Source organism: Camelus bactrianus, chromosome 11, assembly GCF_048773025.1.
Source record: "Camelus bactrianus isolate YW-2024 breed Bactrian camel chromosome 11, ASM4877302v1, whole genome shotgun sequence".
Taxonomy (NCBI): Eukaryota; Metazoa; Chordata; class Mammalia; order Artiodactyla; family Camelidae; genus Camelus; species Camelus bactrianus.
In genome coordinates, this window is record NC_133549.1 from 46,512,015 (window position 1) to 46,529,992 (window position 17,978).

A 17,978-nucleotide genomic window follows, 5' to 3' on the forward strand; every position below is an offset into this window, starting at 1 on the left:
CGCTGCAGACGCCGGCAAAGAACAGGGGCACGGACTAACTTGGCAGAGCAGGGAGGAAGGGAGGGGTGTGTGAGAAGAGTCATGAGTGTTTTTGCGGTCGGGAAGGACCTCGAAACTTGTTCGTATGTTACTAGTTAATTTTATGTATGTTTGTATGTATGTATGTGATAGATTCTGGAGACATCCGGCGTCTCCCTTCTCGAATTTTCTCGGGCCTTGTCAGTTGCTTCGTAGTCTGGAGTGAGTGCTTTTTTAGTGCAACGACTAAGTTGAAATGGGTATGAAATGGATGAAGCCGCCAGTGAGAAAAATGAGACAGGGAAGGGGAGCAAGAGTAGGAGGTGGTGGCGCGGGGTGTGGGAACCAGGTGACGACGATAACAGTAATTAACGTTGATAGGGTTTTACTGTACCAGAATCTGTTCTAAAACCCGTTGTATGCGGTAACTCATTTAATGCCCAGTACTGTGAGACTGGTACTCTAGTTAGCCGAACTTTATAGAAGGGGAGACAGGCTTCCAGAGGTTAAGGAACACGGCCAAAGACACGAAAAGTTGCAGAGCCAGGAATTACATTCTGGCAGGCTGATCCCAGAACACATCTCTAAGCTCCACACAAGTGGTTGTCCCCCATCAACATGTGAGGAAAGTGAGGACAAGGAATGAGGCTGGTATGATTTGGAAAGATGTGATAAAACAGCAGGTGCAAGGAGTTAACATGATAAAAAGTGTGAGATCCAGGTGTGTCCGATGTAAATGATGGTTAAGTTGGAACTGTGACATAAACTTTTGCCTTGGACTTTCACTGGAGCCATCCTCTTGAATTCTGTGGGACAAGGAAGAGAGATATATACCCCACACCTGAGTTTGAAATGGAATTATAAAGATCACAGACTCATAGGATTTAAGGATTTTTTGATGTAGCCACTTTATTTAGCTGATGAAACCTAAAGAAATGAAGTAGTTTATTCAAGTAGCCAGCACCAGAAGCATATTTTTCTTAGGTCCAGTGCAGTGAAGCTTAGGGAGTTCTTTCCTCTTTATGCTGTACGTGCTATAGTGAATATTAGAGTTTAAAAAAATGTGATATATATTTGACCAGGCCTGGTTCCAGGTAGCCATATGATTTGGGTATTTATGACATGAAATAGTCAAGTTATCCATCCATCCCCTATTAATGTGTTCCCAGATGCAGTGTAATGCTGAAACCAGGAGCTTGTAACAACTGAGTGACTGTTGAGATCTTTCAGTGTTTCTAAGAATTTTGATTAAGAAATGAGTTAAAACAAAATAAAGTTAATTAGAACATAGAACAAGGTGTTTTACTTTGAAGAAACTAGGTTTAAAAGAAAAAGGAAATCTCCACATATGAAAAAAGATAGGAAAATTTTCATCAATTGTGTACTGTTCACACTAATGGGAGTATAATAATAAATAATACATAAATAAACATAATAATAAAAATATTAGCATATTCCAGAGAAGCAGTTTGTAGTAACTGAGTTCATGGGCTTAAGAATCAGGTGAATCAGCTTGGTCACATATTTGCCGCATATTATTGGTTTATTTTGTTCTAGTTTTTTTTTTAGTTGAAGTATAGTTGATTTACAATCTTGTGTTAGTTTCTGGTATACAGCATAGTGATTCAGCTATACATATAGTATTCTTTTTCATATTCTTTTTCATTATAGTTTATTATAAGTTATTCAATAGAATTCCCTTTGCTATACAGTTGGATCTTGTTGTTTATTCTATGTATAGTAGTTTGTATCTGCTAATCTCAAACTCCCAATTTACTTTCCCTCTTTCCCCGTTGGTAACCGTAAGTTTGTTTTCTATGTGTATGAGTCTTTTTCTGTTCTGTAAATTTTGTTTTGTAAAGTTCATTTGTGTCATTTTTTTTAGATTCCACATATAAGTGATATCATAACATCCTTGAGTTCTTCATCTCTAAAGTGGAGATAATAGTTCCTAGGTAGCAGAATTAGAAACAGTGTTCGGAATAATGCCTGAAACAAAGCTGATGATAAATACACAGCAACTGTTATTACTCTGAGTCAAATAGAAGTAAACTGTTGCTCCACTTGTGGGTATATATCCAGAGAAAACTCTAATTCTAAAAGATACATGCACCAGAGTGTTCATAGCTACACTGTATACAATAGCCAAGACATGGAAGCAACCTAAATGTCCGTTGACAGATGACTGGATAAAGAAGTTGTGGCATAGTTATACAATAGAATACTATTCAGCCATAAAAAAGAATGACATAATGCCATTTGCAGCAACATGGATGGACCTAGAGATCATCATTCTAAGTAAAGTAAGCCAGAAAGAGAAAGACAAATACCATGTGAGATCACTTATATGTGAAATCTAAAAAAGGAAACTGAACTCATCTACGAAACAGAAACAGACTCACAGACATAGTAAACAATCTTATGATTACCATGGGAAGGGATAAATTTGGGAGTTTGAGATTTGCAAATGTTAGACACTGTATATAAAAATATATATAAAAAGGTTTTAAAAATTCTTCTGTATAGCATGGGGAACTGTATTCAATATCTTACAATAACCTTTAATGAAAAAGAATATGAAAATGAATGTCTGTATCTATATGCATGACTAGGACATTGTGCTGTACACCAGAGAGTGATACATTGTAATTGACTGTACTTCAATAAATTTTTTTTTTTCTAAGTAAAGCATTGCTGAAACTTGTAGGCAGTGACATGGCAGCTTCTAGACCTGGTTTCCAATGGAAAGGTCAAAGAATAGTTTCCCTTGTTGGCCTAATGGTAATTAAGGTGAAAATGATTCATTTTCTGAAGGGTAAGTTTGTTACTTTAAAGTGAATGAAAGTTTTAGGTGACTAGATAGCCCATGAACATGATATACCCACCACGATCCTTTAAAACTATTGTGACTTTTAAAGTTAACTCATTTGTGGACTATTCTGTTTCCTTAACAATGAGCAACTTGGGTTCTGAGTAACTGACTATACTTCTTAACAGATGCATGGTCACGGAGGCTATGACTCCGATTTTAGTGATGATGAACACTGTGGAGGATCTAGCAAAAGGAAAAAAAGGTAAGTAATTTTTTATTGATCTGTGTTTCCTCTATCCTTTCTAGATTGAGATGAGTATAAATAAGTAATATTGAGAGTTTTAGGATGGTGTTTGCATGTGAAGACAATGATGCTCTACTGAGTGAATTTTTGTTCATTAAACTATTAATGAATTGACTCAAAAATTTGAGCCCAGTTGTGTGAAAAATTTAAAAAATAAGGTTTATGCTGTGAAAGGATTTATGGAAAGAGAGTGTGGGGGTAAAAAGGAAATCAGGTAAAGCTCTTAAATTACTCTTGCATTTCTACTTTTCATTTAACTGTCAAGGGCTCTTGTGACTGTAATAGCTAAGAAGGGGCTTGGTTGGTGATCCCTTTGCTTGGCTGCACCTGACTTCGAAAGAGATTAGTGCAGAGGATGAGATTGTAATGCAGCACAATTCTCATGGTTTTATGAATGAGCAGAATAAGTGGCCAGAGGAAGGAGCTTGTGGAAGTTTTTAATTGAACGGGAAGTGATAAGAACTATTAGCAGATAAAGCCTGAGCCTTACAAGGAGGCTACATCTTGGTGGAGTTGCTGTGTTCAAGCATTGTTTTCAGCTTTCAATGCTTAGAAACTTGATTTTATCCATCAACTTTGGAGTGATTGATTCATATTTAGCAAACTTAAAAATTGGTTTATTCCTTCACACTGAAAGCAATATATTAAGCTTACTAATTGGGACTGAACATTTTTGTTGGGTACTCAGTCTTCATGGATAACCAAAAGAATAGAAATAATTATGTAATAAATTACATTTTATGGTGCTTTACATTGTCAAGATTTTTCATTCCAAAATACTACTTTGTAAGAACAGAATTTGAGCAAATCTAGTTGGGTAATTTACTGTGCTCTAGGGTTATATCTATTTATATAACTAAGGCTAATCGTCTATAGACTATATCATCTATAGTCAGCCTTTCTTTTTCCATGTTATTGATTACTGAGAGCTTCATTATCTCTACTTTATAAACAAGGAAATTGTGGCGCAAAAGATAGTGAATGACAGAGCCAAAATCTGAACCAAAGAACCTAGGTGGTCTGGCACCAGAACCCACATATTTGTTAGTTTCATCTTCTTCCTTTTATAGGTATTAAATAAAGTTAAGATATTAATTAGTCTATTGAAGGGGATGTAAAATTTCTCATTAAAGATCAGCGAGTCTTTTTTAGATAAGAGTTGAAATCTTCAAAACATGTTCCAACCATAATAATATAAGGAAACAGGAAAAGTAAACTCTTGTAATAATCTTTCTTCTTGATAAACCAGGACAGTTGAAGATGACTTACTGCTCAAAAAGCCATTTCAGAAAGAAAAACATGGAAAGGTGGTCCATAAACAAGTTGCAGCAGAATTGCTGGACAGGTATGGTACTTCAATGTAAATTACTTTTTTTTGGTTCAAGATGTTTTTGCAAACCCGGAAACTTGGGGATTTTATTATATGAATTAAATGTAGACATTTGAATTTGCTTAAAATAAAATTTGTCTTAACAGGGAAGAAGCAAGAAATAGAAGGTTTCATCTCATAGCTATGGATGCTGTATCCTTTTTCTATTTCTCAATTTTATAATTAATACAAGTTTTAAAATTATTTCATAAAATCTTGTGAAGTCAGATAGACATATTTCATATTTAAAGATACGGAATTTTTCATTTATACTTTTCAGTGCAGTTCTTATTTACAATGTATATTATGATTTAGAGACAAAAAATAATAAAACATATTAACTAATCTTCTATAAAGAGGTTTACAAAGTCCATGAATTTGCATGTTTTCCCAACCTATTTTTGTCAAACTGTCAACATTTCTCATTTTTATGCTATTATCTTCAGTCTCATTTTAACTTTTTGTCTTCCTACCTCGTTCTTGGCTACTTAAGGTCTTTGTAAAACTTGTACTTAATAATAGATCTCTCTCATGCCTGCTGTGGCTTCAACTTTCAGACATGAGTTGGGGCTATCTTTAAGCTATACCTTAACTTCCCTGTTAAAGCTGTGTCTCAGCTCAATTTTTTGATAAAACTGTAACTTATTACACTAATTGCTACCACTGGCCATCCATATGACTGTTGGGAATATTGAAGAATGAAGAGTTTTCTGGGTATTTATTGCTATGGTGAGGATTGGGAGAAGGAGACAATGTCAGCTGGACACATCTGCTCTCCTGTAAGCACGTCTTTCACTTTATCATTCCTGACTCCTTTCTTTAAGTTATAGAAGTTCTCTTGTCACCAGTTTACTTATTCCTCTTATCTCCTAACCCAGTAGCCTAGCTTTCCATGGATCTCATCTGCCACTTGTTCCTTTAGCATCTCTACATCTGCTCTGCCTTCTGTGATACCACTCAGCTGGGGACGTTGGAGCATCTAGTTACAGCCTGATGAGGGCGAAAGTCTAGGTCCCCTTTTCCGGCATGGTTAGAGGTGGGGCCGTAGGTTTTCTAGAGTGTTTGGCTGGAGTAGAGTAATTATTGTCTAGCTAAATGCTATCTGTCTTCCTAGGCTGCCTCTTTCTCCTAGTTACTTGTTAGAACAGGCTTTTGTTGGGACTTATTTTGTCGGTGCTTGTTGGCTTTTCCACATTGCCAGCTTCTTCACCTCCAAGTCAGGGATTAATGAAGTAAAAAGAAAACCAGGGAAGCTCACCACTGTATCATAAACCATTGGTCTTGAGGTCCCTAGCTGGTCTGCCCTTTTCTCGCTACCTTTCAGAGTCTTCTTATGTTTTATATATAATTTCTAAGGTTTTTAGTTGTTCTTAGTGGAAAGAATAGAGAAAAGTACAGTTGAGCAACACAGGGTTTGAACTGTACAGCTCCACTTATACATGGATTTTTATCAGTAGTAAACACTGTAGTACTAACAATCTGTGGTTGGTTGAATCCGTGGATGCAGAGGGCTGACTATAAGTTATATGCAGATTTTGGACACCATGGAGGATGGAGGCCCCTATCCACCCTGTTGTTCAAAGGTCACCTGTACATCTTTGCTCCATCTTCCAGGAAGCAAAGTCCCACCTCCCACCTGTTTTTGTAAATAAAAGTTTTATTAGAACACAGCCATGCCCATTCATATAGTTATTATCTGTGCCTACTTTCAGGCTAAAATGGCAGAGCTGAGTAGTTTTGCCAAGACCATATGGCCTGCATACTTACTATTTACAGAAAAAGTTTGCTGACCCAAGGTTTAAGTGACTTGCCACCATCTCATGACCAGTTAGTGATAGTCCAAGAGATAGAACCCAGATTGCTGGGTATCTGGCTTTTCTTTTCTTTTTTTTTGTTTTTTTCTTTTCTGAAATGTTAATTGCTTTGTTGCCAGTTTGGGAATTATGCTTTGATTCAATATTCTATTAGAACACATTGTGATCAATGAAATCACTGTTCAATATAATAGGGTGTAGTCACAGACAGTATTAGAGTTCTATTATACGCATGTTCAGCTCTAGTGGGAGTACCAGTGAGCTTTTTAAAACAAAATGTAAAATGCTTATGTATCTTGTTATATTGCATTGAAAAAACATGACTGTAGCTTCTCTGAACATTAAAAGAAAGTATATGAAATAACATCTGATCTCTTATTTATTTATTTTTAAAAGTCTAATGTTAGGATTTAATATTATAAAAGTTACATCTTCTATTTCAGAGGCTTTATTGTTACTGGAATAGCTAAATTGTGTTTTAAAATAATGAAAGAAAAATTCTACCCCTACCTTTAACTTTAGGAAGTAAAGCTTATTTCTCATATTGTGATAATGAAAATGAGTGGTGGTATGAGGCTGTATGTAGTTCAGCAGTAGGATGGAAGCTCTCTTTATCCCCAGAGAGTTACTGATAGAAAATGTTCAAAACAATATAACAGTATTCAGTAGAAAGTGAAAGCCTCTCTACTGTGTTCACTCTCAACAGTTTAGTATTTACCCTTTTAGGTCTTTTTTGAATTTATAGACATGTATAGTATATATTTGCATATTTTTTAAAGCTAAATATACTCACACTGTGCTTTCCCCCTAACTCACTAATATATTATTGACACAGAACAACTTCTGAGCAAATAAAATCCTTAATTTTTTGCATTTCAGTATCAAAGGCATACAAAGTTTGTAAATGACTATATTTTATATTACGGTGGCAAAAAAGAAGACTTCAGGCGATCGGGGTAAGTGTCATGAAATTTACACAATGGGAAGAGGGTATGGATGTCTTTCAAGACTCACAGCTACTGTGTCTTCTGATTCTGTCCTTTTTCTGCTGCTTTCCATTCCAGTTTCTTTGTTACATCGTCGGATGGAGAGGCCATCCATAGCTTCTAGCTAAGTAGCTCATCATGAACCCTGTTTCTCTGGCAACAGGCCTCAGGTAGCCTGCTTAGCCAGAGCTGATCCTGGCAATAAGAGGGTATTTGAGGAATACTCATGTGCCTGACTCTGCAGTAATTTTTTTTTTTTCCACAAGGATCTCTGAAATAATAAACTGTTTAGACTTCAGTGTTTGGGATTGCCTTTTTAGAGGTAGGGCAAACAAGAAACCTCACTAATAGTCCCCACACATGAAATTCCTCCTTACAGCTGAGACTCTTCTGTCAGAGCCTCCTGGTTTTGTGTGGGTTTTTACCTCTGATTTAACAACTTTCTGAGTTGGTAGAGCCCTAAAAAACTTCATATCATCTCATCTACCCCAAACTTTCCTCTCAGTTTACCCTGTATTCCCCAGCAACCCCTTGTTCTAGCCCCAGACTGTTACCATCTTGACAGATCATCTTCAACTCCTTCCCTCTTTACTCAATCTTCCTAGGAAACTAGTAAAATGAGGTATGGAAAGATTCTTCATATATTTTTAGAATTAGATCGCAATAAGATGGTGTTACTGACTTATTTTAGATTCTGAAACTTATTTTCATTCATTTTTCCTTAACCATTTAGTTTATTCAGATTTCTCATCCTAGCTTTGGTAATTTAGCACCCTTTGTATAATTGAAACCAATGATAGAGATGGGTAGATTCCTTATCCATTTAACTCACTTTCTTTTTTAATTGAAATATAGTTAATTTACAGTGTTGTGTCAACTTCTGGTGTACAGTGTAATACTTCAATTATACATATACATACTCATTTTCATTTTTTTCATTGTAAGTTACTACAAGATACTGAATATAGTTCCATGTGCTATACAGTATAAACTTGTTAATCTGTTTTATATATATAGTAGTATCTGCAAATCTTGATCTTCCTATTTACTGCTTCCCACGCTCTTCCCCCTCTGGTAGCCATAAGTTTTTTTTTTATGTCTGTGAGTCTGTTTCTGTTTTGTAGATAAGTTCATTTGTTTTGATTTTTTTTTTTTTTTAGATTCCACATATGACTGATATCATGTGGTATTTTTATTTTTTTTTTCCTTTCTGGCTTACTTCACTTACAATGACAATCTCCGGGTCCATCCATGTTGCTGCAAATGGCATTATTTTACTCTTTTTTATGGCTGAGTAGTATTCCATTGTATAGATATACCACAACTTCTTTATCCAGTCATCTGTCGATGGACATTTAGGTTGTTTCTATGTCTTGGCTATTGTAAATAATGCTGCTATGAACACTGGGGTGCATGCATCTTTTTGAAATAAGAGTTCTTTCTGGATATATGCCCAGGAGTGAGATTGCTGGATCATGTGGTAAGTCTGTTTTCAGTGTTTTGAAGAATCTCTGCATTGTTTTCCATAATGGCTGCACCAAACTGCATTCCTACCAACAGTGTAGAAGGGTTCCCTTTTCTCCACACCCTCTCCAGCATTTATCATTCATGAACTTTTGAATGATGGCCATTCTGACTGGTGTGGGGTGATATCTCATTGTAGTTCTGATTTTCATTGCTCTGATAATTCGTGATATTGAGCATTTTTTCATGTACCTATTGGCCATTTGTATGTCTTCACTGGAGACTTGTTTGTTTAGGTCCTCTGCCCATTTTTGGACTGGGTTTTTTGTTTGTTTGTTTGTTTTTTTGTTATTAAGTTGTGTGAGCTGTTTATATATTCTGGAGATTAAGACCTTGTTAGTGGCATTATTTGCAAGTATTTTCTCATTCCGTAAGTTGTCATTTTGTTTTGCTGTGGTTTCTTTTGCTATGCAAAAGCTTATAAGTTTAATTAGGTCCCATTTGTTTATTTTTGCTTTTATTTCCATTGCCTGGTTAGACTGCCCTAGGACAACATTGCTAAGATTTATGTCACAGAATGTTTTGCCTATGTTTTCTTCTAGGAGATTTATCATGTCTTGTCTTATATTTAGGTCTTTAAGACATTTTGAGTTAATTTTTGTGTATGGAATGAGGAAGTGTTGTAAATTCATTGATTTACAGGCTGATATCCAGTTTTCCCAACACCACTTGCTGAAGAGACTGTCTTTTCTCCATTGTATATTCTTGCCTCCTTGGTTGAAGATTAGCCGACCATGGGTCTGTGGATTTATTTCTGGGCTCTCTGTTCTGTTCCATTGATCTGTATGTCTGTTTTTATGCCAATACCATGGTTTTTTGATTACTGTAGCTCTGTAGTATTGTCTGAAGACTGGGAGGGTTATTCTTCCAGCTTCTTTCTTTTTCTTCAGCATTTCTTTGGTAATTCTGGGTCTTTTGTGATTCCATATTAATTTTAGGATTATTTGTTCTAGTTTTGTGAAAAATGTCTTTGGTAATTTGATAGGGATCATGTTAAATCTGTAGATTGCTTTAGGTAGTATGGCCATTTTAACAATATTAACTCTTCCAATCCAATAATATGGGATAAGTTTCCATTTCTTTAGGTCATCTTTAATTTCCTTACTTGATGTTTTGTAGTTCTCTGCATATAAGCCTTTCACTTCCTTGGTCAGATTTATTCCCAAGTATTTTATTTTTTTGGATGCGATTTTAAAAGGGATTGTTTCTTTACTTTCCTTTTCTGATATTTCATTGTTAGTGTAAAGAAATCCAACTGATTCCTCTGTGTTAATCTTGTATCCTCCTACCTTGTTGAATTCTTTTATCAGCTCTCATAGTTTTTCTGTGGAGCCTTTAGGGTTTTCTATATATAGTATCATGTCATCCACATATAGTGACAGTTTTACCTTTTCTCTTCCAATTTGGATTCCTTTTATTTCTTTTTCTTGTCTATTTGCTATGGCTAGGATTTCCAGTACTATATTGAATAGAAGTGATGAGAGTGGGCATCCTTGTCTTGTTCCAGGTTTTAGTGGGAAGGCTTTCAGCTTTTCACCATTGAAAAGTTGTAGGTTTGTCATAAATAGCTTTTATTATGTGGAGATATATTCCATCTATACCCACTTTGGTTAGAGTTTTTACCATAAATGAGTGTTGATAACTTGCTTCTGTAGCAGCATTCTTTGTAAGTGCCATTTGAAAATATACTTAAATACATTTTATAAATATATATACATACCTACTCACAGATAAAACTGTCTTTATCTTTGTGTATCTTATTTTTACTCAGGTGTGGAAAAAATCTCAGAACTGTTTAACCTCCTAAATTTGACTAATTTTGTGTTCATATTAAATTAAAATTGTTTTATTTTTCCAGGGAAAATGACAAGACAGACATGGATGTTATACGAGAAAATCATAGATTTCTATGGAATGAGGAGGATGAAATGGACATGAATTGGTAATTTTAGCCACGTGAGGAATAATGCATCAAATGCTATAGTCCTCTCTCCTCTGCTCTGAGTGTTTGCTTACCTTGTCAGCTGTCCAAAGCATTCAGCCCCTGCATAGGACAATTGTGAATCAAGAACATAAAACCATGCCTCAGATGATTGAATCTGGTTTGATTCTTTTGGTAATTTTTAGCAATTTGAACTGACTTCTTCTTGCTTGACTTTGTCATTAAAAAATAATTTATAAAATTTTTACACAATTGTTTATTGTCTTGTAATACGTTTTTTTTTTAATTTTAAAAATATTTTGGAAAAGTATAATACCTGAAAATGGTTTTAAAAAGTCAAACATTACAGAAGGTAAAAAGTAAAGAGTAGAGTCTCCTCATCTCTATCAGACTTTGAGTTTCCCTCCCTGAGAGACCCACTATTGATAGTGAATATTCAGATATTCTATACACATGTAAGTAATAGGCCTCTTTTAAAACATTTATATCATATGCGCTATTTATTTGACATTGCTTCCAAGTACCAAGCAGTGATTGAATTTCCATGTTTAAGATTTGTATTTTTTTTTTAATGGAGGGAGAAGAGACTTGCAAAGAAATACTATGATAAATTATTCAAGGAATATTGCATAGCAGATCTCAGCAGATACAAAGAAAATAAGGTATGCCTTCCGAATATTTATAGAAGAAATTTATTATTCATGTACAGTATTACTTTTTAATGTACTCTTGTGCCCCACCTTATTCTTTTAAAGATGCTAATTCAAGTCTAAGTTGTCCTGCATCTGTGAAGTTTCCGTTGGACCATTTAACCTCTTTAGCTATGAAACTTACAAAGGGCCCCTTAGTCAAGGGTGCCTCTTTGTGAGCTGAGGCATGAACAGTCTATAGTTAAATACAAGTAGCTACTGGATCTTGTTTTATCCTGACTCTCGCAGAGCCTCTAGTGATTATAATGACTGGTTTGACACTGCAGCATTGATGTCTTATTTCACAAATGACACTTGAAGTTGATAGGCTTTTTTTTTTTCAAATTACCATTTATAGAGAAACAGATGCACATCTTCTGTTGTATAAATGTCTGTTCTAGTAAAATTAGCTCTTATCAGTGCCAGTTAATAATGGCAAATTTCCCTTCTGTCTCTACATCTTATTTTGATGAATATTAAAGCAATTTTTATTCCTATGTTAAATTTCATATTTGTAGCTAGAGAAGATGACCAAGGAACAGATGATCTCAGTTTGAAATGGGAGGGGAGGGAATGTTGCATAAATCTGTATGTTTTGCATAATGTACATTTGTATTAAGAAAGACAACTATTTAAAAAGTTATCTTAGATTTGTTTATCGTAAGAATTTCTTTTTCACTTAAATAGTTAAATCTCAGACCTTCATTGCTTGAATAATGTTTTCAGTAGTCCCTTTTATATGTGGGTTGCTTCACAATATTCTTAAGGATAATAATAGTGTCCATTTTTATAACCTTGTTTACAAATTCATGCACTTGGTGTATCCCAGAGAGTTCCTCAGTTTCTTGTGAACTGGCTCTCATCTCTGGGATAGTTATTGACCGTATCAAATCCAAAAAGCACCAAAGCAGTTGGAGGTTCTTGAAGTTATTATACTGAAGCTTAAGTCTTTCTAGAAGCATAAAACAAAGCAGCTTTTTCAACCCTGGTTCATTGGTTAATTGTTTTCCAGTATTTATTGAAGACTGGGCTTGGTGAGCTGGGTTAAAACATGGTGTCTGCCATTCAGAAAAGAACTACAGTTGAGGGAAGAAAGTAGACATAAATAATTAAATATTTGTATTCCCCATTTATAAAAACCCAGTATATTATTGAAACTCACACTCTAACGTGCATAATCGTGAAACAAATTATATTTTCCTATTAGAACATGATAAGTTAGTTAGATACAAAGTAAGTGCAAATGAGAAATCAGATGTGACTTGCCTGTTTTGAGAACAGATACTAGAGAAATAGGAAATACAGCGAGAGGGGGAGTTTTGAAAAAGACTTTTCTAGAGGAGTTTAACATTCACAGCAAAATTGAGGGGAAAGTACAGAGATTTCCCATAGTAGCCCCTGCCCCACATATATGAGAGGGATCATTTTGGGAAAGATAATGACTTTTTTAGCATGCCATGTTTGAGATGTTGGAGAAAAAATAATGTCTTCGACTTTTTTCTAGGATGCATTTTCTCATAGTTCTACATACACAAAGAGTGTTTTATTCATTTTTAGTTAACCAGCTCCTAGCTCAATGCCTAATATAGGTAGTAGATACTTAGGGCATTTTTAGTGAATTTCAGCTTTTGTCCCACACCCCCATTTCCTTCTTTGTTGCTTTTTCCCTTTCATCACTGCAAATTTGGTTGGACCATTGTATCAGTTTGGGTTAGATTAAGCTGCAGGGACCAGCAAGCACTCCCAAGTAACAGTGGCTTGAATGAGCTTCCTTGTTTTCCTTTTACATTAAAGTTCAAATAGATGGCCATGGAACTTTGTTGTGTCAGAAAGTCAGGAGACTTTTCTCTTACTGCTTGTGTGTGTGACCTTTGTGCTAGAGGGTAGAGTAAGAAGAAGAGGAAGCTAAGCCCCAAACCCTGAGTAATTCCAGTGTTTAACCAATCCACAGGAAAATATGTCAGGAAAGAATAGAAAAACATACTGAGACAAAACTTCTATGCAGTCTTTAGTAGGACATATTGTAGTTGTTACATTTCTTATCCCATTATAAGATTGCAACCTTCTTGGTGACAAGCATTTATTTTAATAATCGCTTTATACCTTCAGCTGAGCGCCAAGCCCAGTAAATTATTGCTTAATAATTATTTGTTGAGTAGATTAATGAATGAAAGAAAAAGTTTGGACACTATTGCTGTACACATTTGACTGCACTTCAGTGGACAGCCCAGCATATGTTGGATGGCAGACAATCCTCACATACATAAGTGGGCTTAAAAATAGAATTAAACACTTATTTTGAATTTTTTATTTCTTTTTTTCCTAGACTGGTGGATTTTATTTTCATTGGGTTTTAATCAGAATATTTTTAAATATTTTGAGCCCTCATTTGCATTTAAAATACAAAATTGACTAATTCAAGTAATAGATGATTTTAAAATAAAATAAAAATAAGCATTGAACACTTAACTGAATTCTGTTAATTACAACAACCTATGAGATTAGGATTTTTATACGTAAAAAGGAAATGGACTAAGAAGTTAAGTAACTTTCCCAAGCTCACAGAACTAGTGTGATAGAGCTTGCATTGGGTCAGCATCATTCTAGAGCTGAGCTTTTAACTCTTATGGTAAACTGAATAGAAAACTAAACCATTTACTAAAGTTATAGTAATTTAGCATATGAATATGAATCTTAAAAGGCAGTGGAGGAAAACATTTTATCATTTTAACATTTTATCATTTTTAGTGAGAAAGCAAATACAGTTGACCCTTGAACAAGCGTGGATTTGAACTGAGCAGGTTCACTTATATATGCGTGATTTCTTTCACTGTTACATTCCACCCTACTAAGTGATCTGCAAGCCGTGGATATGAAGGGCTAAGTGTAAAGTTACACTTGGATTTTCAGCTGCGTGGGGGTCAGCACCCCTAGACCCTTTGTTGTTCGAGGGTTAGCTACAAAGTAATGTTTAGGAATCTCAGAAGGAAATTTAAAAACTTTCTACTTGCAGGCTCCAGATTGATGCTATTGTTCTTTCCTATTCATTACAATGCTGTTACTGTGGGAAAAGAGCCATATACAAATGAGTGGGTGTGGTTGTGGTCCAATAAATCTTTATTTATAAAAATAGTCAGCAGGCCCCTGGACCATTGTTTGCTATGCACCAGGTAGTATTTTAAGTACTTTATATCTATTATCCCATTTAAACCTCTTAACCCAAAGAAATAGGTACTCATATTATCTCCACTTTACATAAGAGGAAACCGAGACAGAAATGGAGTAAATAACTTGTTCAATATTATACAGCTGTCAAGTGGTAGAGCTAAGACATAAACCCAGTCTAACTCCAAAGACTGCACTCTGTTGCACTATAGTATACTGTCTCTTTACTGTACTATAGCTTTTTTTTTTCCTGTGATTGTCATAGAATAGGATATTTTTTTATTAATTTACATATCTTGCATTTGGCGCCTATAACTTTTAATAGGGCATTTAAATGTTGTGAAGATTGTTCCTTAACAAAGAAGTTGGTAATAGTTCAAATGTATTTTTAAGTGTCTAGACTCCTATAAGGACAGAAAAAGATATCATGATGGGATTTAGGTCTACTTTTTAGATTACTGAGTGTCATCATGTCAATTGTTGACTCCATGTTAAGATTTATATACAATTTAAGTAATGTTTAAATTTACCCTGGCATAGATGTAATTTTTTTTTCTCTTCAGTTTGGATTTAGGTGGCGAGTAGAAAAAGAAGTGATTTCAGGAAAAGGTAATTCTTTTTTTAATTTTACTTTTTAATAGGATAAGATTATTTTGTTATATTATTGAATTGAAGTCAATGGGTAATATTATTCCTGATACATACAATAAGTAATTATCTATAAAATACAGAGTAAAATTAGAGAAGGTATATTAATGATATGTTGCTAACAAAGGTCAAAATATAATGTGTTAGTGATTTTTACTTTGAGAATATTCTATTGAGGATAGGTAGAAAATGTTTAAAGAGTTAAAGATTTTACAGCAAGGAAACTATCAACAGATGAATATTGACTTTTTCTTTCTATCATTTTTTGGAATAATGAGTTGGTATTGCTGCATTCCAGTCAAATCCACAGTTTTAGAAATTAAACTACTTGGAACCTAATAGAATTTTTAGAGAGGCTAGTTCTTGTTTTATGGAGTCACTGAGTTTAAGCCCAAATACTTAGATTAGCAGCAAAAGATCAAACATTTGGTAGACAGTCAGTAAATGCTTTTTCTATGCATTGTGATCTCTTCATGAAGTTTTTTTGAAACTTTAATATCTCTGTACTATCTCATGCCATAAAATTAGTTGTTTATCGGTAATTGCATTTTTAAGTGTTAATACTTCTAAACACTACATGGGAGTGTTAAGGAAATAATTTTAAACTGATAACTTAAAAAATCTTCTAAACTGAAAATAAAGGTTTCATTTAAAATGATTAAACATTTATGGTATCAGTGTGGCTTATATACATCTTCCGTAAATTAGATGTCTATGTCAGTTGTGAAATTGGATATGCAGTAAAAAAATTAATAAACAGTAGGATTTTTTTAAGGTTATAAAGGATCAGCCCTGAAGGTACTAGAGGAGAAGGAAAAAGAATAAATTTAAAGCTACTTTTAACATATCGTAGTATAACATTTTAGTTTGTTTTTACCTAAAACAATGAGGAATGTTGAAATGTCTCATAATTTTAAAATTTTGTACTTTTATAGAATGGAATTTTCAAGTGGTGGTAAATAATGCTGCCTTATAATAAAATTGATGGACATTCTCTAAATTTCTATAATTGAAAGAAAGGATTAGTTGGGAAGGGAAGAGAAAGCTATTTGCTGTGATTTATGAAGTATAATCTTATTGCTATTTTAACAATAGAGCCATTACTAAACGTGCACAGATTCAGTAAAGTATTCATTTGGAATGAGTTTAAAAAAAATGCCGATTTAGAAAAGTTACCAGCCTTTGGACTGATAATTTTCAAAATTCGTTTTGATAATCCCTTTTTTATGAAAAGTTCAGGTGTGTTCCTGTTGGTGTAAATTATTGAGATATAATTTTTCTTTTAGTTTGTACAAATAAATTTGATCTCTTTCTGTCGAAGTTACTAATTGTAGAGTAGTTTCTTTTTTCTTTTTTTCTCTTGGATCATCAGTACTCTTGCGGAAGGTTTTGATACACAGTGGATATGGTAATACTTCATTGATTTTAGCGTCAAGTGGTTCTAAAATTTAGAGCATCAGATTTGATTACTTATTCTACATAATCTTAATGGTAGCATTTTTTTAAACTTTTTTTTTTAATTGAAGTGTAGTCAGTTTACAGTGACAAAATGCTAACATTTTAAAATGTACTTTAAGCACCATTTTATGCTGGTACTTAAATTCCATTATGTTAATGCTTAAAAATAGCAATTCTAATCCATTTTAATATTATTAAATATTGAAAAGGATTCACCTTGGTATAAGGTATGTACTTTGGAAAATACGTTTATTCTTTTAGCGTATTAGCAAGTACTCTTTTTAAGTACTCTCATTTTCTAAAGTGTAAGATTCTCTAATAGGGAGTCACTGAAACTGTATCTAAATACGAAGTCCATCTATCGAGTAAGAAATCTGGAACCGATTTTTTTTTTAAAACAGTTCATTCAGCAATTTGATTTAATTGTTGAATGTACTATAATTATCGTGTTCAGTTTTTTAATGCTGACTATAGAACTATGTATGTTATGGATGTGATGTACGTATGTTAAGAGTAAATTTCAGAGATAGTTCCAGGTTATATAGATAAATATTGTCACCAACCATCATAGCTAATATTCCTTCCTTTATTTGCAGGCCAGTTTTGCTGTGGAAATAAATGTTGTGAGAAAAAAGAAGGCTTAAAGAGTTGGGAAGTTAATTTTGGTTATATTGAGCATGGTGAAAAAAGAAGTGCACTTGTTAAATTAAGTAAGTTTAACTTTAGATAGGATATGATTGATTTCTTCAAAGTGTAGCTAGTAATTTAGATTTTAAAATAAGTGGGCTAATTTAAGATTAAATTTAAAAATTGTAATGTACCTTCCAAAAAGTGCTCTTTTTTTCTCAGAGCTTCCTAACGTTGCAAAGAACTTACGAGCCTAAAACTTTTATATTTTCAACATTACGGTGACATTTAGGTGAAACAATCATAATGCCAAATGCAAACGAGTAATTTGTAAAGTGAAAACCTCTTTCCATTAACTTCAAGAATGTCACCAATGCAGAGTGAGATGCAGAGTATAAGGAAAAGCAGTGTAAAATCTCACATTACCTATTAGCCATCTTGTTATGATGTGGATAATAAATAAATACACTCTTTGTGTCAATAAAGAAAAAATTTTAGTAAGGCATATTCTTGATATCTGTCTTAAAAGTTTTGGGTTATAACCCAGAATATAACAGTTTCTCTTAATATGCATGTTTTAGAATCTGTTGCTCATTCTGTTTTTTTCCTAAGCTAATGTGTC

General features: G+C 34.0%; 1 protein-coding gene across 8 annotated transcripts in view; it reads left to right on the top strand.

Annotated features, from left to right (window-relative positions):
• The window catches only part of LOC105081820 (protein FRA10AC1), a 68,708-nt gene that overhangs the window by 36,916 nt on the left and 13,814 nt on the right, over positions 1-17,978 (top strand). For 6 of the 8 annotated variants that reach the window (XM_074373938.1, XM_074373937.1, XM_074373936.1 and 3 more), the window contains 8 exons: positions 3,016-3,092; positions 4,384-4,479; positions 4,611-4,656; positions 7,197-7,273; positions 10,686-10,769; positions 11,347-11,431; positions 15,187-15,232; positions 17,326-17,439. In XM_074373938.1, coding sequence (XP_074230039.1) covers positions 3,016-3,092; positions 4,384-4,479; positions 4,611-4,656; positions 7,197-7,273; positions 10,686-10,769; positions 11,347-11,431; positions 15,187-15,232; positions 17,326-17,439 — 625 coding nt within the window. Of the gene's footprint in view, positions 1-43; positions 123-3,015; positions 3,093-4,383; positions 4,480-4,610; positions 4,657-7,196; positions 7,274-10,685; positions 10,770-11,346; positions 11,432-15,186; positions 15,233-17,325; positions 17,440-17,978 lie in introns of those variants that run through there. The other 2 variants (XM_074373939.1, XM_074373940.1) reach the window with 2 other exon arrangements.